This window comes from Grampus griseus (genome assembly GCF_964374135.1).
Source record: "Grampus griseus genome assembly, chromosome: 1".
Taxonomy (NCBI): Eukaryota; Metazoa; Chordata; class Mammalia; order Artiodactyla; family Delphinidae; genus Grampus; species Grampus griseus.
Genome location: NC_139017.1, coordinates 23,922,438 through 23,946,790, shown reverse-complemented (window position 1 = coordinate 23,946,790; position 24,353 = coordinate 23,922,438). Strand labels below are relative to the sequence as shown.

The window sequence follows — 24,353 nt, the reverse complement described above, 5'->3', positions numbered from 1 at the left end:
GGTGAATAATTTTGGCTCTTCTTGACTTCATGATAAATATTTTGATGGCCAAATTTGGTCCCTAGGGTGCAGAATTGGTAACTTATATTCTTTTTACGAAACTGTAGGAACTAGTCCAGGCTAGTGAGCGATTAAAAAACCAATCCAAAGAGCTGAAAGACGCACACTGTCAGAGGAAACTGGCCATGCAGGAATTCATGGAGATCAATGAGCGGCTAACAGAATTGCACACCCAAAAACAGAAACTTGCTCGCCATGTCCGAGATAAGGAAGAAGAGGTGGACCTGGTGATGCAAAAAGTTGAAAGCTTAAGGCAAGAACTGCGCAGAACAGAAAGAGCCAAAAAAGAGGTTAGTAGTCAGGCAAATTTGTAGTGCCCATGGGGTAGTGATTAAAGCTGCTTTTTCAGACTAGTGAAATAATATATATTTCATTCTTTAATTTTTGAAAAGAGTTTTTTTTTTTAGTTTGGTAATAATATTTAATATGAATTTCAACATTTGAGTTATCTATTGCAAGGTAAATTCCCATGGGGAGACATTTTATTGGAGAAACAATTATAACCGTGAAATCTGCTTTTATCATTTTATTTTAAAGCTGGAAGTTCGTACAGAAGCTGTAGCTGCTGAAGCATCTAAAGACAGGAAATTGCGCGAACAGAGCGAGCACTATTCTAAGCAACTGCAAAATGAATTAGAGGGACTGAAGGTATCGTTTGATTTCATATTTATGAAGTTGAATTAATTTTCTCCTCTTTCTGCTTAACAGGACTATGTTATGTTCTCTTTTTGGTGTAGAGTAAAAACTAGCTATCCTTCAAACATAGTATTCTTATTTCTCATTCTTATGAATAGGAAGGTGGTATAGACTTCTTAATCATGCTGTAAGGAAAGGGAAGGCGGCTGTATTTAGTGGGGAGAAGAAATCTTTCAGGAAGGAGTTAAAATATTTATGAAGGGGGCTTCCCTGGTGGCGCAGTGTTTGAGAGTCCGCCTGCCGATGCAGGGGACACGGGTTCGTGCCCGGTCCGGGAAGATCCCACATGCCGCGGAGCGGCTGGGCCCGGGAGCTATGGCCGCTGAGCCTGCACGTCCGGAGCCTGTGCTCCGCAACAGGAGAGGCCACAACAGTGAGAGGCTGGTGTACCGCAAAAAAAAAAAAAAAAAAAAAAAAAAAAATTATGAAGGGCTGCATACCTTGACAAGATATATTGGTAATCTCATGGGAGGCAGGGTTAGATGTCCAGATCCTCTGTCTTGTTAAGTGACTTAGGAGAGGCTCAGAGGTAGCTTTGCAGATACTTCTGTTAAGTGGGATGAGATGATAATTGGCCTGGATTTAAACATCTCAGCAGAAGTGCTTAGCAAGGGAAATCTTTGTGCCAGCTCTAGAGTTGGACTATCTGCTTTTAAAACCCAGCCTCATCAGTTACCAGCTGTGTATCGCTGGACAAAACATTTAATCTCTTTGGACCTTAATTTCTCATTTGTAAAACCCTATCTCATTGGTTTCATGTAAGGAGTACATATACATGTATGTAAGCTGCCACATCATAAGTGGTCAGTAACTATTAGCTATAGTAATAATATTATATATGTCAAAAGTGAGAGAATTAGGATTAATTGACTTCGTATTTCTATAACACTAAATTATAATCTGAATATGATGTCTGCCTTTTCTTGACTCTACCCTTTGCATATCCCAATTCCTCTGCATTGTCTGCCAGCCACCACCTCCACACACTCCTTGCGTGCCTAGTCTAGTATCTTATTCATCCAGCAAATATAAGAACGAAGTTGAATGTCATCTCAGGAAGTCTAAATATTCCTTATTCTCTGCTGCTATAGAATTTTGTTAATAACTTTACAATAGCTCTTATTATAATTATTTATTCACAAAATGTCTCCCCACCTAAACTGTGACTTAGCTTATTGAAAACATAGACTGGTATATTATTTGTTTTGTTTTGATTGATCATGATTGCACAGTCTTGGTTAGCTTTCCAAAATAGTTATGTTTCTTCTATAAATAACCTATGCTTCTAGAGCAGGATTAGTATATAGAAGTCATTACATTACCGTCTCAAATAACTTTCAGTCAGGGACTACGTTGTTTCCAGCACTATCTTAGGTGATTTTGGTAAGCACAAGAATCACAAAGTGCAAACTGGAGGAAATCTTAGAGATTATTTGCATTTGAGGAAAGCAAAACTCAGATGAGTTTAGGATTTTATAGTCTTAAATGATAGAGTACAGTTTAAACCCAGGTTTTCTAATTCTTAGTACCATTCTGTCCACTAGTTTGATTTTTATTTTTTTCTGTAACAAACACTGCTCATTGAAAACTCTGAGTCACATGTGTTTACCTACATATCAGACACTCATAATCTCTTGTGTCATTTACAGATTTGGGAAAATAATAAAACTACCCAATAAATTAGTTAATGCATTTAAAATGCTTAGCCCATGGCCTGGCACAAAGTAAAGGCTCAATAACTGTTAGCTATTATTATTATCATACTACCATTTCTTTAAGATATTTTCTAAAAGTGGAATTTCTTGATTTAAAGGTATACACATGTAAATTTTGAAACTTATTTTGGCCCCTTTAAAAGGTTGTAGGAATCTTTACTTCATTAAGAATACTCTTCAATAGAATTGAAGAGAAAAAAAGTTCTTGAATAAAAGTTAGAAACTTTAATACCCCACTTCCAAAAATGGATAGAACATATAGACAGAAGATAAATAAGCATATAGATGTCTTGATCAACAGTATAACCAACTAGAACTAACAGATACATATATAGAACCCTCCACCCAACAACAGCAGAATACATATTCTTCTCAAGTGCAATTGATACATTCTCCAGGATAGACCAGATGTTAGGCCACAAAATAAATCTCAATAAATGTAAAAAGATTGAGATCACACAAAGTATCCATTCCAATCACAATGGAATGAAGCTAGAAATCAATAGCATAAGGAAAACTGGAATGTTAAAAAAATACGTGGAAATGAAATAAGACACTCTTAACCAACCAGTGGGTCAATGAAGAAATCACAAGGGAAATTAGAAAATACCTAACTTTATATCTTACAGAACTAGAAAAAGAAGAGCAAAGGAAACAAAGCTAGCAGATGGAAGGAAATAATAAGGATTAGAGCAGTGTTCAATAAAATGAGAACAGAATAATAATAATAAAGGGAATGAAACCAAAGTTCATTCTTTGAGAGATCAACAAAATTGACAAACCTTTAGCTAGACTGACAGAGAGAGGGAGGAAGGGAGGAAACAAATAACATCAGAAATGAAAGTGGGTATTAATACCTATCATCAGAAAGCAAAAGGATTATAAGAGAATACTATGAACAACTCTATGCCAACAAAGTAAATAATCTAGATGAAATGGACAGATCGAGAAGCACACAAATTACCTAAATGCAAGACAAAATAGAAAGTCTCAACAGACTTACAACAGGCAAAGAGATTGAATTGGTAATAAGAAACCTCCTGACAAAGAAAAGCCCAGGACCAGATAGCTTCACTAGTGAACTGAACCAAACTTTTAAGGAAGAATTAACACCAATTCTTCTTAAACTCTTCCACAGAATACAAGAATAGGGAACACTTCCTAACTCATTCCATAGGCCAGCATTGCCATAATACCAAAGCCATATGAATAATATCACAAGAAAAGAAAATTACAGACCAGTATTCCTAACGAATATAGACGTATGAATTCTCAACAAAACACCAGCAAACCAAATCCAAAGCCATATTAAAAGGATTATAAACCATGGCAGTGGTTTAACCTGGTCTATCCCAGGAATGCAAGGGTGGTTGAATGTAAGAAAATAAATCAATTTAATACATCACATTGAAAGAACCAAAGGGAGGGGAGAACTGCATGATCATCTTAATTGATGCACATAAGTCATTTCACAAAATTCAACATCCTTTCATGATAAAAACTCTCAGAAAACTAGGAATAGAAGGGAATATACTCAACATGATCAAAGACATTTATGAAAAACCCATAGCTAACATCATACTCAATGGTGAATGACTGAAAATTTTTTCCCTGAGTTTAGGAATGAGACAAGGATGCCCATTTTCACCACTGCAATTAACATTATGCTGGCGGTTCTAGCCAGAGGAATTAGATAAGAAAAGGAAATAGAAGGCATCCAAACTGGAAAAGAAGAAGTAAAACTATCTCTATTTGCAGATCACAGGATCCTATATTTAATAACTCCAAAGAATACTACCAGTTTCCAATCCAGTATATAAGAACTTCAGAAGTCACCACTTTGTTCTAACAAGAAGTAAAAAGCTGAACAAATTGAAAAATCAACAACTCTTCTTAGATCTGTAAGGGAAGTAATATCACAGAACCAACTGCTGTCCTCCAAACTGGAGAGAGTGACAGGCAAATAAAGAGAATCACAGCTTATGAGATCAGGAACCCTTGTAGGAAATCAGTACCAGTGTAGGGAGACCTGAACTGTTATTGAAAAATTGCTAGAGGCTCAGTGCGGACAAGTTTGAGAGATAAAAACTCCAGGGGAGCCTCGTCATTGGGGAGCCCTGACAGTTTCATCAGTTTTACATCCTGGAGCTCTACGAGGTTTTCACAGTGAATATCAGAGAAAAATCCCCTTGTACTAACAATAGGGGTAACAATTTTGAATGTGCCAGAGCATTCTGTTCTTCTTAACAAGGTCTATCTTCAGGAGAAACTCTTCAACCAGAATCTAACTTGCTGGGATTTTATCAGACCTAACTGACTTGAGGGAAGGGAAATATTCAGCCCCAGCCCACTCTAGTCACCCTGTCAAAACAGGTAAGTGGGGGAGAAAAACTGACAAGGTTGTCTTAAGTTCACAGTCCAGAAGCACAGGCTCAGTAACATACTGATATCCAATCTTAGGACTATAGAACGCTTCCCCTCCCACCACAGCTTGCAACCACATTACTAATAGCCTATTTACAGCAGTTCCTTTTACCCAGTACATCATGTTCACCTATCAACAAAAAATTACAAGACATACTGAAAGACAAAAAACACAGAATAGAGCAAACATCACAACCAGACTCAGGGATGTTGAAATTATCAGGCCAGGAATTGAAAACAACTGTGATTGATATGCTAAGGACTTTAATGAAAAAGTAGAGAGCATGGAAAAATAAATGGGCAATGTAAGCAGAGAGATGTAAATTCTAAGAAAGAACCAAAAAGAAATGCTAGACATGAAACATATTGTAACAGAATGAAGAATGCCCTTTATGAGCTTATTAGTACACTGGATACAGCTGAAGAAAGAATCTCTGAGCTTGAGGATATCAAAATAGGACTGCCAAAACTGAAAAGCAAAGAGAAAAAAGTGAAAAAACAGAAAAGAATATCCAAGTATTGTGGAACATTTACAAAAGTTGTACCATACGTATAATGGGAACACTAAAAGGTGAACAGAGAAAGGAACAGAAGAACCATTTGGAACAATAATGACTGAAAATTTCCCCCAAATTAATGTCAGACACTAAACCACAGATTCAGGAAGCTCAAAGAACACCAAACAGGGTAAATACCCAAAAAATTACACCTAGACATGCCATTTTCAAATTATAGATAAAGATAAAAATCCTGAAAGCAGTCAGAGATAAAAAAAATACCCTACCTCTAGAAAATATAAGGTAAGAATTACATTTGACTTTTGTTCTTCATGCAAACAAGAAGAGAGTGGAGTGAAATATTTAAAGTGTTGAGAAAAAAAAACCTACCCACCTAGAATTTTGTACTTTGAGAAATTATCTTTCAAAAGTGAAGGAGAAATAAAGACTTCCTGAGACAAAGATTTCAGGGAATTTGTTTCAAGTAAACCTGCCATGCAAGAAATGTTAAAAGAAGTTCTCCAGAGAGAAGGAAAATGATATAGGTCAGAAACTCAGATCTACATAAAGAAAGAAAAAGCATCAGAGAAGGAATACATGAAGGTAAAATAAATAAAAGCTTTTATTTTTCTTATTCTTAATCTAATAGATGAAATGTTCAAAATAATAGCAACAATGTATTCAATTATATATACTTATATACATGCTTATGTCTGATTACATGTATATATAAATATGCTTATGTGTGCTTATGTGTAACTGAAATGAATGACAGCAATTATACAAGGGATAGGAGGCAGGAATTAGGATTATTTCATTTTATGGTACTTGCACTATCCATGAAGTGGTAGAGTGTTATTTGAAACTGGACTTGGATTGGTTATAAATGCAGATTGCAAACTGTAGAATGGCCACTTAAAAAAGGAGTTCAACTGATATGCTCAGAATGGGGAGAAAATTGAATCATATAAAATGCTTAATTAAAACCACAAAAGACAGGGACTTCCCTGGCAGTTCTGTGGTTGAGACTCTGTGCTTCAAATGCAGGGGGCATGTGTTCAATCCCTGGTCAGGGACTGAGATCCCGCATGCTGCATGGCGTGGCCAAAAACAAGGGGAAAAAAAACCAGCAAAAGACAGAAAAGGTATGGAAGACAAAAATAGATACAAAGAAAGGAGCAATAAATAGAAAGCAGTAGCAAATACAATAGATATTAATCAAAAAACATCAACAATCATTTAGAATGTCAATGGTCTAAGTATACCAATTACAAAACAGATTATGTCAGATTGGATCAAAAAACAGTATCTAACTATATGTTGTCTAAAAAGTCTACTTTAGGTATAGAGGCACATATAGTTTTTCCTCAGTATCCATGGGGCATTTGTTCCATGCCCTCTCCACACCCCATGGATACCAAAATCTGCACACACTCAATTCCGTTATATAAAGTGGTGTAGTACAGTCAGCCCTCTGTATCCATGGATGCAGAATTCGTGGATACAGAGGCCAAGTGTCTAGATTAAGAGTACAGGCATACCTTGTTTTATTGTGCTTTGCTATATTGTACTTTGCAGATATTACAAATTGAAGGTTTGTGGCACCCTACATCGAGCAAGTCTGTCAGCACCATTTTTCCAATAGCGTTTGCTCACTTCATGATTTTATGTCACATTTTGGTAATTCTCACAGTATTTCAAATTTCTTCATTATTATATTTGTTGTGGTGATCTGTGATTATTGAGCTTTGATGTTACTATTGCAAGAAGATTGTAACTCGCTAAAGGCTCAGATGATGGTTAGCATTTTTAGCAATAAAGTATTTTTAAAATTAAGGTCAACGCTATTGCACACTTAATAAACTAGAGTATAGTGTGAATACAACTTTTATGTGCACTGGGAAATCAAAAAATTCATGTGATGCACTTTATTGGAATATTCACCTTTTTGCAGTAGTCTGGAACTGAACCCACAATATCCCCAAGGTATGCCTGTAAGTGGATGGAGAAAGATACCATGATAACACTAATCAAAAGAAAGTGGAAGTAGCTATATTAATTTCAGACAGCGTGGAATTTGGAGTAAGGAAAGTTTTTGGAAATAAAGAAGGGCATTGCTGTTCACCAAGAAGATGTAGCATACTAATGTGTATGTGTGTAACAACATAGCATCAAAATGCATGAGGCAAAACCTGACAGAAGTGCAGAGAAAAAGAGATGAATTCACTGTCATAGTTGGGAACTTCAGCACCCCTCTATCAGAAATGGACAGATCCAGCAGGCAAAAAAATCAGTAAGGACATAGTTGAACTCAACATCCATCATCAATCAAGTGGATGTAAGGACATCTATATACTGCTTCACCCAACAACAGCAGAATACACATTCTTCTCAAGCTTACATGGAACGTCCACCAAGACAGACCACATTCTGGGCCATAAAACAAACCTTAAGAAATCCTTAACAATTTTTTTTTTTTTTTTTTTTTTTGCGGTACGTGGGCCTCTCACCGTTGTGGCCTCTCCCGTTGCGGAGCGCAGGCTCCGGACGCGCAGGCTCCGGACGCGCAGCCCCCGCGGCCATGGCTCATAGGCCCAGCCGCTCCGCAGCACGTGGGATCTTCCCGGACCGGGGCACGAACCCGTGTCCCCTGCATCGGCAGGCGGACTCCCAGCCACTGCGCCACCAGGGAAGCCCTCCTTAACAAATTTAAAAGAACAGGAATCATACATTGTCTGCTCTCAGACCACAATGGAATTAGACTAGATGTCAGTAACAAAAAGATAGCTGGAAAATTCCAAAATACTTGGAATTAAGGCACCACCCTTATAAAAAACACATGAGCCAAAGAAAATATCTCGTGAGAAACTTAAAAATATTTTGAACTAAATGAAAATGAAAACACAAATTATCAAAATTTGTCAGATACAGTGAAAGCAGTGCTTAGAGGGAAACTTGTGGCATTGAATGCATATATTAGGAAAGAAGAAAGATCTAAAATTAATCGTCTTAGCTTCCACCTTAGGATACTAGAAAGAGGAGAGCAAATTAAATCTAAAGTAATCAGAAGAAAAATAATAAAAATTAGAGCAGAAATCCATCAAATTGAAAACAGGAAACCAATAGAGAAAAATCATTGAAACCAAAGCTTATTCTTTAAAAAGGTCAATGAAATCGATAAGCCTCTATCCAGGCTAATTAAGAAAAAAAGGGGTCCCTTATCTATTTTTGAGAGAAATCATATTAACAAGTTTTCTAGTATGAAACTATTCTTACATTCTGGGAATCAGTTGCTCATATAAATAACTGAATTTCAATACAGCAATGGATTTCAAATGTTAACATTTTATTAACAATTTTTGCTGTTAAATGTATCAATATATTGAGATGAGTCTGGTTTTATTATTTGGTGTTTTGATCAGCTTTTGTTTCAGGGTTATCTTAATTTTATATAAAGTAGAGTAAAGCTTGCTTTTTTTCTCTGTGCTCATAGAAATAAACTCTTCCTTGAAATCTGAAAAAATTCTCTTGTAACACATTCTTTGTTATTACATAGTAGCTTCTCAGTGCTTTATTTTATTGTTGATTTGAGACAATTTGGTCACTTATATTTTTCCCGTAAAAGTGTCTTTCAAACAGATTTTCAAACTTACAAGTTTGAATACCTTATATAAATTTAATAATTCCCTTGGAAACTTGAAAAGAAGGGGAATTACCTATCAATATAGTTTATATTATTTCATATATTTATAATTACCTTCACACTGTAATTCTTTTAAAATTTTTCTTCTCTTTTCTGTGGCAAATATTTTTGCACAGAATATGCTTAATCTGTGTTTTGCCTGCTGTACTCTCTGCTATATCTTTAAACCTTTGATTGTAAAATAAAACACAAATACAAAGAAAAAAAGAAAAGAGAGACAGGACACTACTAGTATCAGAAATGAAAGACAGAACATCAGTATGCAACCCATGTGCATGAAAAGGCTAATAAAGGAATACTATGAACAATTAATTCTTTGCCTACAAATTTGATAACCTAGATGAAATGGACCAATTCCTTCAAAGACACAGCTCCCATAACTAACCAAGGAGAAATAAATAATCTGAAATGGCTCTGTCTGTTAAAGAAATTGAATCAATAATTAATAATCTTCCAGAACAGAAAGCACCAGGCCCAGATGTATTCAGTGGTGAATTCTACCAGACATTTAAGGAAGAAATTATGACAGTTCTCTACAGTTGCTTTCAGAAGATAGAAATAGAGGAAATACTTCTTAACTCATTCTATGATGCAAGAATTATGCTAATACCAAAACCAAAGACATTACAAGAAAAGAATGCTACGGACCAATGTAGAAAGCCTCATAGACATAGGTGCAAAAGTTCTCAAAAAATATTAACAAATTGAATCCAACAATATATAAAAAGAATTATACACCACAACTAAATGGAATTTCATCCCATGTACACAAGGGTGGTTCAGCATTTGAAAGTGAATTAATGTAATGCATCACTGATGTGATAAAAATCACATGATCGGGCTTCCCTGGTGGCGCAGTGGTTGAGAGTCCACCTGCCGATGCAGGGGACACGGGTTCATGCCCCAGTCCGGTAAGATCCCACATGCCACGGAGTGGCTAGGCCCGTGAGCCATGACCACTGAGCCTGCGCGTCCGGAGTTTGTACTCCGCAATGGGAGAGGCCACAACAGTGAGAGGCCCGTGTACAGCAAAAAAAATAAAAAAATTTAAAAAAAATCACATGATCATATCAGTAGATACAGAAAAAGCATGTGACAAACTCTAATACTCATTCATGATAAAAACTCAGTAAACTGGGAATAGAGGGGAACTTCCTCAACTTGATAAGTAATACCTATCAAAAAACGTAAACTAACATCATACTTAATGACAAGAATCTTGACGCTTTTTCATTAAGATTAAGAACAAAGCAAGGATTCTTCCTCTCACTACTTTTCAACATCATGCTGTATGTCTTAGCTAATGCAGTAAGACAAGAAAACAAAAAAGAAGTATACAGATTGGGAAAGATGACATAAAACTGTCTTGGTTAGCAGATGATATGATTGTCTATGTAGAGAATCAAAAAAATTAACAAAAAGACTCCTGGAACTAGTAAGGCATTTATAGCAAGGTTGCAGGTACAAGATTAATACACAGAAGTCAGTCACTTTCTTATATACCAACCATGAATAAGTGGAATTTGAAATTTATAACTCAGTACTATTAACATTAGCACCCACAAAAATGAAATAGTGAAGTATAAATATGCCAAAATATGCATAAGACCTGTACGGGGGAAACTATAAAACTCTGATGAAAGAAATCAAAGAAGAACTAAATAAATGGAGAGATATTCCACGTTCATGGATAGGAAGACTCCGTATTAGGTGTCTTATAAGATGTCAGTTCTTCCCATCTTCAACTACAGATTTTTTTTGTGTGGTACGCAGGCCTCTCACTGTTGTGGCCTCTCATGTTGCGGAGCACAGACTCCAGACGCGCAGGCTCAGCGACCATGGCTCATGGGCCCAGCCGCTCCGCAGCATGTGGGATCTTCCTGGACCGGGGCACGAACCCATGTCCCCTTCATCGGCAGGCGGACTCTCAACCACTGTGCCACCAGGGAAGCCCCTTCAACTACAGATTTAATGCAGTACAAGTCAGAATTGCAGCAACTTCTTTTGTGGGTATCAACAAACTAAGCCTAAAGTTTATATGGAGAGGCAAAGACCCAGAATAGCCATCACAATAGTGAAGGAAAAAAAACATAGCTGGATTACTGACTTCAAGACTTATATAAAACTGCAGTAATCAAGACAGTATGGTATTGGCAAGAGACTATACAGATAAATCATCTTTGACAAAAAAGCAAAGGCAATATAATGGAGCAAAGATGTACTTTTTAACAAATAGTGTTAGAAGAACTAGACATCAATGCAAAAAGAAAATTGAATCTAGACACAGAACTTACACCCTTCACAAAAATTAACTCAAAATGGATCACAGACCTAGACGTAAAACACAAAACTATTAACACTCCTAGACAATAACGTAGGAGAAACCTAGATAATCTTTGGTATGGTGATGACTTTTTACTTTCAGCACCAAAGGCACAATCCATGAAATAAAGAATTACTATGCTAGATCTCACTGAAATTGAAGTCTTCTGGACTGTGAAAGCCACGGCCAAGAATGAAAAGACGAGGCACAGACTGCAGGAAAATGCAGACATATCTGATACAAAACTGTTATCCAAATATTCAAAGAATTCTTAAAACTCAGTAAGAAAACAAACAACCGCAGGGTTGCATGATCAACATATAGTAATTAGTTGTGTTCCTATGTCAGCAATGAACAATCCACAATGAAATTAAGAAAGCAATTATAGTTACAATAGCATCTAAAAGAATGCCTTGGAATAAAATTAACCAAGAATGTTGTGCACTGAAAATTATAAAACATTGCTGAAAGAAATTAAAGGATACCTAAAATAAAGAAAAGATATCCCATGTTTATGAATAGGAAGACTTAGTATTGTTCAGATGTAGTTTTACCAAAAGTGATGTACAGGTTCAATTCGATCCCTATTATCAAAAGCCCCTTTTGCAGAAATGGAAAATATGAGCCTCAAATTCATGTGGAATTGCCCCAAATAGCCAAAAAACTTGAAAAAGAAGGCCAAAGTTAGAAGACCCAAACTTCCCAATTTCAAAACTTATTACAAAATCACAGCAATAAAAAGAATATGACACTGGCATAAGAATATAGACCACTGGAATAGAATTAAGAGTCCAGAAATAAACTCATGTATCTATAGCCACAATTGATTTTTGACATAGGTACACATAGGTACTAAATCTGTTCAGTATGGAAAGAATAGTTCCTTCAACTCATGTGCCAGACAGCTGCATTTCTGCATGCAAACAAATGAATTTGGACCCCTACCTTAAACCATATTAAAAAATTAACTCAAAATGGATCAACAACTTACATATAAGAGCTACAACCATAAAACTCTTAGAAGAAAACATTGGGGTAAATCTTCATGACCTTGGGTTTGGAAGTAGATTCTTAAGTCACAGAAAGCATAAGCAACAAAACAAAAAATGGACAAATTAGACTTCATCAAAATAAAAACTTATTTGTATTGCATCAAAGGATATTTTTAAGAAAATGAAAAGATAACCTAAAGAATGGAAGAAACCATTTGTACATCAAATATCTGATAAGGATTTGATATCCAGAATTTATAACGAACTCCTACAACTTAACAGAAAGATAAACTGCCCAATCAAAACATGGGCAATAACTTGCATAAACATTTCTCCAAAGAAGATATACTAGTAGCCAATAAGCACATGAAAAGATGTTCAACATCATTAATTATTAGGGAAATGGAGTTAAAACCACAAGATACCACTTCATACCTACTAAGGTGCCTAAAATTAAAAACAAAAACAAAATAAGTGATCACAAGAATATGAAAACAATTGGTGATTCCTCAATAAAAGTAAATGTAGAATTACCGTATGACCGAGTAATTCAACTCCTAGTTATATACCCAAAAGAATTGGAAGCAGGGACTTCAAACAGACTCTTGTACACCAGTGTTCATTAAAACATTAGTAAAACAGCCAAAAAAGTATAAACAACCCAAGTGTTCATCAACAGATAAAGAAACAAAATGTGGCAAGTACATATAATGGAATATTGTTCAACCATAAATGGGGTGAAGTTCTGATATATCCTGCAACATGGATGAATATTGAGAACATTATGCTAAGTGAAAGAAGCTAGACAAAAGGGGACAAATATTATATGATTCTACTTATATGAAATATCTAGAATAGACAAATTCATTGAGATGGAAAGTGGAATAGAGATTACCAGGGGCAGTCTAGAGGGGATAATGGGGTGTTTATTCCTTAATGGTTACAGAATTCTCTTTGAGAAGATGAAAAAGTTTTAGAAATTACAGTGTTGATGGTTGCACAACATTGTGAATGTAATACTACTGAATTGTACATTTAAAATGGTTAAAATGACAATTTTTTGTTATATATGTTTTACCACTTTAAAATAATTAATGTAGTATACCAAAAACTATTGAATTGTTCACTTTAAATGGGTCAATAGTATGGTGTGTGAATTATATCTTAGTAAAGCTGTTTTTTTGGTTAATATTTTGTTTTTTAAACATTAATACAGCTATCATTTCTTGTCTGGATAAATATGTAATGTTCTGTGTGGTTTTCCTGGGTTTTTCTCCCCCCTAGTTGAAAAAAAATTTGTTCTTCATATTGTAGTCAGAATAGTATTTTTAAAGTCTTTTAGTTTTGTGCTTAAAATCCTTTCATGGTACCACTTTGCTTTTCAGAAGAGGCTCAAACTTTGTTAACATAGCTTTTACCTTATGAGGTCCTTGCCGTTGGAGATTTTAACTTACTATTTGGGTTTCCCTGCTCATACATCAGGTTTTCTCTAGTATCTAGACTTTTGTACATGTTGCCAGCAATATTCTATGCTTAGGTCTCAATTTAGATATAACTTCCTGTGGGTATCTTTCCTTCTATGGTTCTTCCTTCCACTGGGCCCTCTCCTCCCTGTTAGATATACCTCCCCTCTCCCCTATTGACTTTACTTGAGAAAGGCTGTTTTTTAAAAAAAACGTACTTTCCAATTGTTGCAATCATATACCACAGGAGTTGTTTTACCCTGTTGTATTAGTTTGCTAGAGCAGTTGTTACAAATACCCACAAACTGGCTGGCTTAAAAAACAGGAATTTATTGTCTCAATTATGGCAGTAGAAATCTGAAATCAAGGTGTTTGCAGAGTTGGCTTCTGATGGTTTGCTGGCAGTGTTTAGCGCTCCTTGGTTTGTAGATGTATCACCCTGATTTCTGCTTTAATCTTCATATGATGTTCTCAATGTGTGCGTGATTCTAAGTCTAAATTTCTTCTGTTTATAAGGATACAGTCCTATTGGATTAGGGCCTACACTGATGACCTCATTTTAAGTTGATTACCTCTGTGAAGACCCTATTTTCATTTTCTTTTTTTTTCAGGCTTTTTGAAGTACAAATGACAATTTTAAATTGTATGTATTTAAGGTGTAAAACCTGATATTTAGATATATGTATACATCGTGAAATGTTTACCACAATCAAGCTAATTAACGTGTCTATCACCTCAGTTACCTCCTTCCTTCTGCCTTCCTTCTCTCTCTCCCTCCCTCCCTCCCTTTTTTTTTGGCTAAGAATATTTAAGATCCACTCTCTTAGCAAATTTCCAGTATGCAGTACAGTATTGTTAACTGTAGTTATCCTGCTTTACATTAGATCTCTAGAATTTATTTATCCTACATATCTGAAACTTGTGCCTTTTGACCAACATTTCCCCATTTCCCCTACCCCCTCAGCCCTTCGCAACCACTGTTCTACGCTCTGCTTCTAAGAGTTTGACTTTTTTAGATTCCACACATAAGTCAGATCATGCAGTATTTAAAGCCCTAGTTCTAAATATGGTCACATTCTGAGGTACTGGTGTTTAGTGCTTCAACATATGAATTTTGGAGGGACACAATTCAACCCTTAACCCTTATATTTCACTTGAGAGTGTGATGTAAGCTTTTTCTCTGATTATTATGTGATTGTCACAAACATAATTTTAATGATTATAGAAGAATATCCACTTAGCCAGTTTCCTACTGTTAAATACACTTGGCCCTTCATATCCACAGTTTCCACGTCTGCAGATACAGAGAGCCCATTGTTTGGGGTGGTGTGGGGGAGAAAATTCCAAAAGGCAAAATTTGAACTTGCCATGCCCTAGCAACTTTTACATAGCATTTGTAGATAATTTAAAGAATTTGAGAGTATGTTATATGCGAATACTACTCCATTTTATATATGGGACTTGAGCGATCGTAGATTTTGGTAATGGAGGGTGGACAGACCTGGAACCAATCCCCCCAAGCTGACTGTATTTATTTTTCACTTTTGCAGTATAATAATTGCCATGGACCCTTTTATGCACTTCTTTTAGAACAGATACCTGGAAATGAAGTGGTCAGATCATTTTTAAGGCACTTGATACATGCCACAAATTTTTGCAAGTATGAGAGGCATTTCTTGCTTTCTTAGTAGATCTTTTATTAATCATATTTTCTTTTTGTGAATTATCTCTTTAAGTCATTTGCCCATTTAATTTTGTAGTCTTAATGTTTTTCTTATCACTTCTTATAAACTCTTTGCATAGTAAAAATTGTACTGTTTATCTTCTCTGCAACTGTTTTACCAATTTATCATTTGCCCTTTAATTTTGGTCTTCTTTCTTTTTCAAGTTATAGATGATTTGTTTTTATTTTCCTCAATAGTTCTTCTATTGCTTCGAAGCTTGGCTTGTCCTTCTTTTTTCAGAGTTTGCTAAATATGTAATTCTGCTTTTTCCTGGATGTTTCTATTGGGTTTAAAGATATTTAGTTCTAATCCGTTTGGAGTTTGTTTTGCTAAATGGTATGATGTGAGAATCATTTTTTTCTTTAATTGCTAGTTTGTGGTTTCAATTCCATTAATTAATCACTGCTTTCCTCAGTGATTGACAGTATCTCACATATTGAATTAAATTATTTTGGGGTGGAGATCTATTACACTGATTACTTTATTAAAGATTTATAGTAGGGACTTCCCTGGTGGTGCAATGGTTAAGAATCCGCCTGCCAGCGCAGGGAACACGGGTTTGATCCCTGGTCCGGGAAGATCCCACATGCTGTGGAGCAACTAAGCCTGTGCACCACAACTACTGAGCCTGCGCTCTAGAGCTCGTGAGCCATAACTACCGAGCCCGCATGCCACAACTAGTGAAACCCGTGTGCCTAGAGCCTGTGGTCTACAACAAGAGAAGCCACTGCAATGAGAAGCATGCGCACTGCAATGAAGTGTAACCCCTGCTCGCTGCAACTAGAGAAAGCCTACATGCAGCAACGAAGACTCAAGGCAGCCAAAAATAAATTTAAAAAAATAAATAAATTTATAAAAGAAAAACAGTCTGCCTGCCAATGCAGGGGACACGGGTTTGATCCTTGGTCTGGGAAGATCCCACATGCCACGGAGCAACTAAGCCCACGCGCCACAACTACTGAAGCCTGCGTGCTCTAGGGCCCGCGTGCCGCAACTACTGAGGCTGTGTACTGCAACTACTGAAGCCCACGCGCCTAGAGTCTGTTCTCTGCGACAAGAGAAGCCACTGCAATGAGAAGCCTGCACACCGCAATGAAGAGTAGCCCCCACTCCCTGCAACTAGAGAAAGGCTGCGTGCAGCAACAAAGACCCAAAGCAGACAAAAAATTTTAAAAAAAAATTTATAGTATATGTTAACATCTGAAAAGAACATTACCCTCTCTCCTTCTTTACTCTGTGCTTTTTCAGGATTTTCTTTGGTATTTTTACCAGTTTATTTTTGCCTGTGTGCTAGAACATTTGTCTCCATCTCTCACCCAGTATTACCTCCCACATTAAAAATTTTTTAATTAAATTTACAGGGAAGATAATTTAAGAAACATTGAATATATATACATTCAATCTTCCGTTTCAAGTACTTGGTATTTTTCTATATTGTCTTCTTTAAATCTTTTATAAAGACTTGTAGTTTTTTCATATAATTCAAATTATTCACTGTTGTTATTACTTGTGTGTGTACTAGTTGCTGGTGATTTTTGTTGGATCTATTAAAAAGAAATGAAAATTTTTTATTATTAACAATGAAAATTTTTACTATTATTGCTTATTCTACTGTCTAGAAGTACTGCGTGATTTATATTTATCTAATATGCAGTTGTTTTACTCAGCTTTTTCAATTCCAACACTTTACAGTGGATTTATTTGCATTTTCTGGACGAACAGTTATATTACGTGAAAATGATCATGATTTTCAACTATTCATGTTTTGTAACTATTTCACGTTACTTAGAATATCTAAAATCTAATATTAAATAAGAGAGATAATGGAAGACATCCTTTTTGTTGTTATTATTCCTGGATGTATCTGGTGTTTCACTAGAAAGTATTATTTTGTCTGATAGCTTGAAAGAGGTTATTTCTTAAGAGAATTACTGAACTCTTTTTTTTGTGTGGGACTTGGGGTAGTATTTTGGAATTGGTATTAGATTTTATCCAATACTTTTGGGCAGGGGTACTTACAGAGATTATCACATGGAGTTACTTTAATTTTTGCACAGTTATTAATGTTTGCTAATATTAAATTACCTTCAATACCTGTAATAAAACTTATTGTTTTGCAGTAGATTGTTCTTTTTTACCTATGGCTTAATTTTGTTTCTCAGCATTTTATTTGGCTTTTTTACGTTCTTATCAATTAGTGACATGAGTCTATAACTTTTTTTGGTGGTATCTTTGTGAGGTTTTGATTTCAAGGTAATTTTTGCTTGAAACTTCTAGTATATCTACTGCTATCCCAACAGACAAACTATACTAAAGTGAGCGGCAAACTAAGAGTGTTCTTTAGGTGATTAGAAAAATGAAAGAGTAATATGATAAGTGGTTAGTGCTGCAGATGTTGATTTAGGCACCCTTTTCAGGGAGTTGCATGAGAGCAAGAACATGACTTGACATGGCTCTTCCCAGTTTCCGCCAAGCTTTCCATGTCAGGCTGACTCAGAAACCACTGGAAAATCTGGGTCCTGCATATGGTAGGCACTTCATAAGCAGTTTTGAGTAAATGGTTAACATTACAGTGACTATCCCAGAAACATTTCTCAGGCCCACGTTGATGCCTTTTTTTTTTTTTTTTTTTAAATTATAGACCTCAAATGTGAAGCTAGCATAGTTTTCTTTGGACTTTAAATCAGGGACAGTTACCAGTTTTCCTGCCCTTAATACTGACTTCAAAAAAGGATACAGTGTCCTCCAGATCTTGATTCCTTGTTGTCACTAAATATAAGCTTATAGGTTCTTTGGGTTTTAAAAGTTTTGTTGTGGATCACCTGGGAAAATAGCATGTAACAAAGTTATAGAAAAGTTACTCAGGAAAAAGCTCAGGAAATCTTATAGTCATAACCTTTGTATGCTTCTGTTTACCTTAGCTACTACCTGGAAGAACCTTTGGACATTACACTTTCCTTTCTCACTGATACCAAGAGTATATTTCAACCTCATTTCTAAAAAGATGTCTTTCAATCAAATTTCCCCTTCTTAAAGCCCTACCTAAATGTGAAGAGCTGTATCATGTTTTTCTAGAATAGATACAAAGATGTTAGATTCGACCTTTGTCATTTCTCCCTGGACCACTGCAGAAGCCTTCTTTCTCCCTTTTCTTTTTGTGCATTCTAGCTCTACCACTCCTCCCCCAATTTAATCTTTTAAAGACACAAATGTATTTATAACCTTTTATTAGTTCCACATCAGAAATAGGATGCAGTTAGATTTTTCCTTCACTCCATACACCAACAATATTATATGTAAATTAGATATTTAAATGTAAAACAAATAATTATATAAGTACCAGCAGAAAATACAGATAAATATTTAATCTTGGTGTGAAGAAGACTGTAAAATCCAGCAATAAAGGAATACACACTTAGAAAAATATTGGCAACATATGGCAGGCAAAAGGTTAATAGCCTGAATAAAGTATTATTTTTATGTAATAATATACAAAAATAATATTCAGTTATATGAACAGTTCTTTATATTGTAGAAAGAGTTATTGATATTTTATTATTCTTACAGATTAATCTTTTATTATTACTTCTATAGCAAAAACAAATTAGTTACTCACCAGGAGTATGCAGCATAGAACATCAGCAAGAAATAACCAAACTAAAGACTGATTTGGAAAAGAAGAGTATCTTTTATGAAGAAGAATTGTCCAAGAGAGAAGGAATACATGCAAATGAAATTAAAAATCTGAAGAAAGAACTACATGATTCAGAAGGCCAGCAACTTGCTCTCAACAAAGAAATTCTGATTTTGAAAGACAAATTGGAAAAAAACAGGAGAGAGAGGTAAGAATCAAGTTATTTACTCCTCTAATAATTATTTATTGAATACCTGTTCGGTGTTAAGGACTGGAGATACATAGGCAATAAACATATTCCAGTCCTCAAGAAGACCAAAGTCAAGATTGGTAAATAGAAAATTATATTACAGCATCATAGGAAAGCAAATTGGATAAGTATAGGAACACCCGTAGAAGAGGCACAAAAGATAACTTTGGTGTATCTAGGTTTTGTGGACAAAATTATTTCTGAGTTAAGACCAAAGATATAAGAAATATATAGCTGTGGAAGAGTGTCCAGGCAAAGGTTAGCAGAATTTGCCAAGATCTAGAGGAAGAGGGTAGCATGGCACATTCAGAAAATGAAAGCTATTCATTATGGTGGAAGCATAAAAAGGAAGATGAGTGGTGAGAAATGAGACTAGAAAGGAAAACAGTCGTAAGACCATTGAAGGAAAATTACATGATTATATCAATATTTATATTTTTGAAAGACCACTCTTGCTACTGTTTAGAGAATGGATTGGAAGGAGCAGACTGCAGATCGTAATCTAGCTGTGAGAGATGAGGTGGCTGGACCTTAGATATGATAGTGAAGATGGAGAGAAGTTTATGGATTCAGAAGGTCTACCGAGAAGACAGAACCTGGATGACATGATAACCAGATATGAGAAATTAGAAGCAGGAGAAATTATCAGTGATACTCAAGTTTCTAGGTTTTAGGTAACTGAATGTATGTTATTGTCATTCTCAACTTATATTGGAAGCCTAAGTTTAATTCAGTTTGGTCTGTTCATTCAGCAGAATTTTTTAGAACCTGCTATGTGAAAGCACTGCTGTAGGCCCTGGAGGCATAACAGTGAACAGATAAAAATTCTCTCTCCTTATGGAGCTTTCCTTTAATTATGGTGAAAGACTATAAGCAAAATATAAATGAAATAAGTAAAATACAGAATATATAGGTAATGATATAGGATAGGTAATATATAGGTAGTGATAAATTCTAAGAACAAAAAATAAGGCAGTGGATGGGGGCTATGAAGCATTAAGGGGGAAAATTAAATTTTATATATATATATATATATATATATATATATATATATATATATATATATATATATATATATATGAATGAATGAAATAACCAGGGAAAATTATACTGAGAAGGTGATTTCTCAGTAAGGACTGAAGAAAGTGGGGGAGATAGCTATACAGATGTGTGAGAAGAACATTTTACATGAGGAACAAGAAGTCTGTTAAAAAAAATAATGGGAAGACAAAACTATGGAGATAGTAAAAAGATCAGTGGTTGCAAGGATTGGGAGGAGGGTGGGATGAATATGCAGGGTACAGAGGATTTCTAGGGCAGTGAAACTACTCTGTATGAAGCTGTGATGGGGGTATATGTCATTATACAACCTAATGTAAATTGCGACGTTTTAGTGATAATGATGTGTCAAATGTAGATTCATCAGTAGTAACAAACACACCACTCTGAGTAGTATATGGGCAATCTCTGTATTTTCCTCTCAGTATTGCTATGCACCTAAAACCTTTCTAAAAAATAAAGTCTGTTAAAATAATAATACTAAAAAAGAGGCCAATGTGGATGAAGCAGAGTTAAGGGGAAAGAATAGTGAGAGGTACGTATGAGAGGCAATGGGGGCCAGACCATGTAAGGCTTTGTAAGTCATGTTCAGTGACTTACAATTTTTTACTCTCAGTAAAACCATGGCGGGGAAGCATTGCAGGATTTTGAGTGGAAAATGGACAAATATTGACTTGTGTTTTAACAGGATTATTCTGACTACTAGATTAAGAAAAGTCTGAACTAGATAAGAGAAAGAGCAGTGAAACCATTGAGAAGGCTATTGCAATCATCCAGGCAAAAGATAATGGTGGATTGGGCCTAGGGTGGTGGCAGAATTGGCTGTGAAAAATGTTCGAATTCCAATTTCTTTAAAAGGTAAAAATAATGATATTTGCTGATAGACTAGATATGGGGTAAGAAAGAAAGAGGGGAAATCAAGGATGGTGCTACAGTTTGGGGCCTTAGCAATTAGGAGAATATAGTTACCATTTAGAGAGGAAAACCACAGAAGAAGCATTTTGGGGATGGGAATATCAGGAGCTCATTTTAAACAAATTCTGTTTGAGGTGCTTTTTAGGCATCCAGGTGGAAATGTCAAGCAGGTCATCATACAGACTAGATTTCAGGGCTAGAGGTAAAATCCTGGGAGTAGTTATCATTCACATGATATTTAAAGGGGTGAGACTACATGAGATCACTTAGTGAATGAATATAGATGGAAAAGAAGTCCTAGGACTGCAACCTGGAGCACTCCAATCTTTAGAAGTTTGGAAATGAGGAAGAAACAGCAAAGTGGAGAGGGAAAGAGCAGTAAGAATGATAGGAAGATGACCAGGCAAATTTGGTGTGCAAATTTGGTGTCCAAATTTGGTGTTATGATGAATGTGTATCAAATCTGTCTACATGTTAAATTAGATGAGGTCTAAATCAAATAAGATGAGGACCATGTAATTGATAGTTGAGTTTAACAATATGAATGTCATTGGTGACTTTGATAAGAACAATTTCAGTGGAACAGTAGTGGGCAGAAACCCCATAATGGATCCAAAGACTTGAAGGAGAGCAATTGTAAGAGCAAGCAGATAATAAAAGCAACGAGATAATAACTGGAGGAGAAATTTGTCTCAAAAATAACACCATGCTTGTAATCTGATAGAAAGTACCAGTAGATGATTCAGGACAGAGAGGAGAAAAGTGTACTTGAGCAGGCGCATAAGCAAAGAGCAACCTTAGCTATGTTTTTCTCCTGTAGTAAGAGAAGAATAAGCAGAGTGTATGATCACAGGGGAAGGTACGTGGGGTGTTGGGAACTTGTTTTTCTGTTGTTATGGTTGGGCATGTTGAATTTGAGGTGCTTGGGAGACAACTTTGGGGAGATATCAAGTCAGCAATTTGAAGCCCAGAAAAGCTTCAGATGTAGATTCAGAGTTTGTCAGCATAATGGATGATAATTGAAATAGGTGGTATAATAGATGGGATAGCTCAGGGAAAATGTGTAAAAAAAAAAAAAAAAAAAAAGTTGAGCACCTGTGACAGAATACCTGGGAGCATTGGCATTTACATGGAGGAAAGAGGGGTTGGGGGGCTCACAAATACAGCTGAAAAGTCTAAATGTAGGCTGAAAATCAAGAAAGTGGGTATCACTGAAGCCAAGGGAGGACAGCATTTCAAGAGGGAGGGAATGGACAACACTGTCAAGGGTAGCCAGTAGATTGGATATAATAACAGTTGGGACAATAATGAGTTTGCGGACAACAGTTTTTTTGAGGTGGTGGCAGTAGAAGTCAGATTTTGGCACAGGGAGGAAAATTTAGGCAGTGAGGAAGTGGATACGGCAAACTCTCAAGATTTCAAGGTGGTTGCCAGTGAACGGGGAGACAAGGAAAGTGGAAAATGAAGTGTGACGTAGAGTTTAGGGGAGAGTTTGTTTATTTCATTTCAGTATGAGAGAGACTTAAGTTTTGTTTAACGCTAATAGGAAAAAACAAAAATGGTTGTATATAGAAATTTTACTCAATTTATTCATATACTTATTTTTCTGAAAGGATGCTTCTTTGTAATTTTTCATATTTTTTTCATTGTTGTTTGGAGTTGCTTCTGAATCAAGAAAGATTCCTGGGCTTCCCTGGTGGTGCAGTGGTTGAGAGTCCGCCTGCCGATGCAGGGGACACAGGTTCGTGCCCCGGTCCGGGAAGATCCCACGTGCTGCGGAGTGGCTGGGCCCGTGAGCCATGGCCGCTGAGCCTGTGCATCCGGAGCCTGTGCTCTGCAACGGGAGAGGCCACAGTAGTGAGAGGCCCGCGTACTGCAAAAAAAAAAAAAAAAGGAAGATTCCTAAACATAACTAAATTTCACATTTTGATTATAGATAAGAAGGAAAGGGACACATTTGTTTGGACACAGGATGGTTATTTTCCTAGAAGTTATCATTTAAATTATAATTTAATTTATATTCAATAATTTAGTGAGGAAGGGATTTTTAAGATTACATTTTTAAAATCAGCCGTTACTTACGTTGTTTATTGACTTGGAAGCAATCATAAAATTACCCAGAACTGCTTCACATTTACTGCTAACTAACATCCCCCATCACACTGCTGTAGAGATAAGCCTCTTTATTTGCACTTCAACTCAGTATTCAAAAACTGATTCCCCTTTCTCCCTTAGGAGGTTTTTGTTGTTTCTTTTTTTTGTTTGTTTGTTTTTTTGTCTTTTAAGACACTGTTTTTTATTTTCTCAATGATATAAGGTGCTTTACAAGTATGAACAATAACCTGCTACACTTTAATGTTTTGTATCCTTTCCATTGATTTTTTCTTTAAATCTGGAATGTAATTCCGTGTGTGGCATCTGTTTTCTAATGTAGAAAAAATAACTTATCAAACACTAAATTTTACTCTAAGGATACTACATTTATAAATTTATTCCACGTTTGAAATGATAGCCCAAAATCCACCTGATTGATGCTCATTTGGCACGTTCTTCTCAATTCTGGTCGCTAAACTACATCCTGAGTTAGGATGAAAATAATGCAGCTTTCAGGCTTTGAAATGACTACATTGAAATTGCCAAAAGGGTCAGGAGGTTGTCTGCGCAGGACAATGTTTTCCATCACTTACAGAGTTACATTTGGCATGTCAAGAAGAGAGGACATAAGCCCACAGCAGCAGACATTTAAAATAAAAGAAGACAGCCACAAGGATTCGTGCAGAATATTTTAAATATGCCCGTTGAGCAAAATGATTTAAATGATTTTTCTTCAAGGGCGATGCTCCTATATGCATCCTTTGAAAAATTAAAGATCCTAGAATAGCGTCTTCCATGTGGGAC

At 35.9% G+C, this 24,353-nt stretch overlaps 1 protein-coding gene across 11 annotated transcripts in view; it reads left to right on the top strand.

Annotated features, from left to right (window-relative positions):
* The window catches only part of CDC42BPA (CDC42 binding protein kinase alpha), a 324,813-nt gene that overhangs the window by 211,125 nt on the left and 89,335 nt on the right, over positions 1–24,353 (top strand). For 8 of the 11 annotated variants that reach the window (XM_082655133.1, XM_082655130.1, XM_082655129.1 and 5 more), the window contains exons 13-15: positions 108–350; positions 598–708; positions 19,192–19,439. In XM_082655133.1, coding sequence (XP_082511259.1) covers positions 108–350; positions 598–708; positions 19,192–19,439 — 602 coding nt within the window. The remainder of the gene's footprint in view (positions 1–107; positions 351–597; positions 709–19,191; positions 19,440–24,353) is intronic. The other 3 variants (XM_082655136.1, XM_082655135.1, XM_082655134.1) reach the window with 1 other exon arrangement.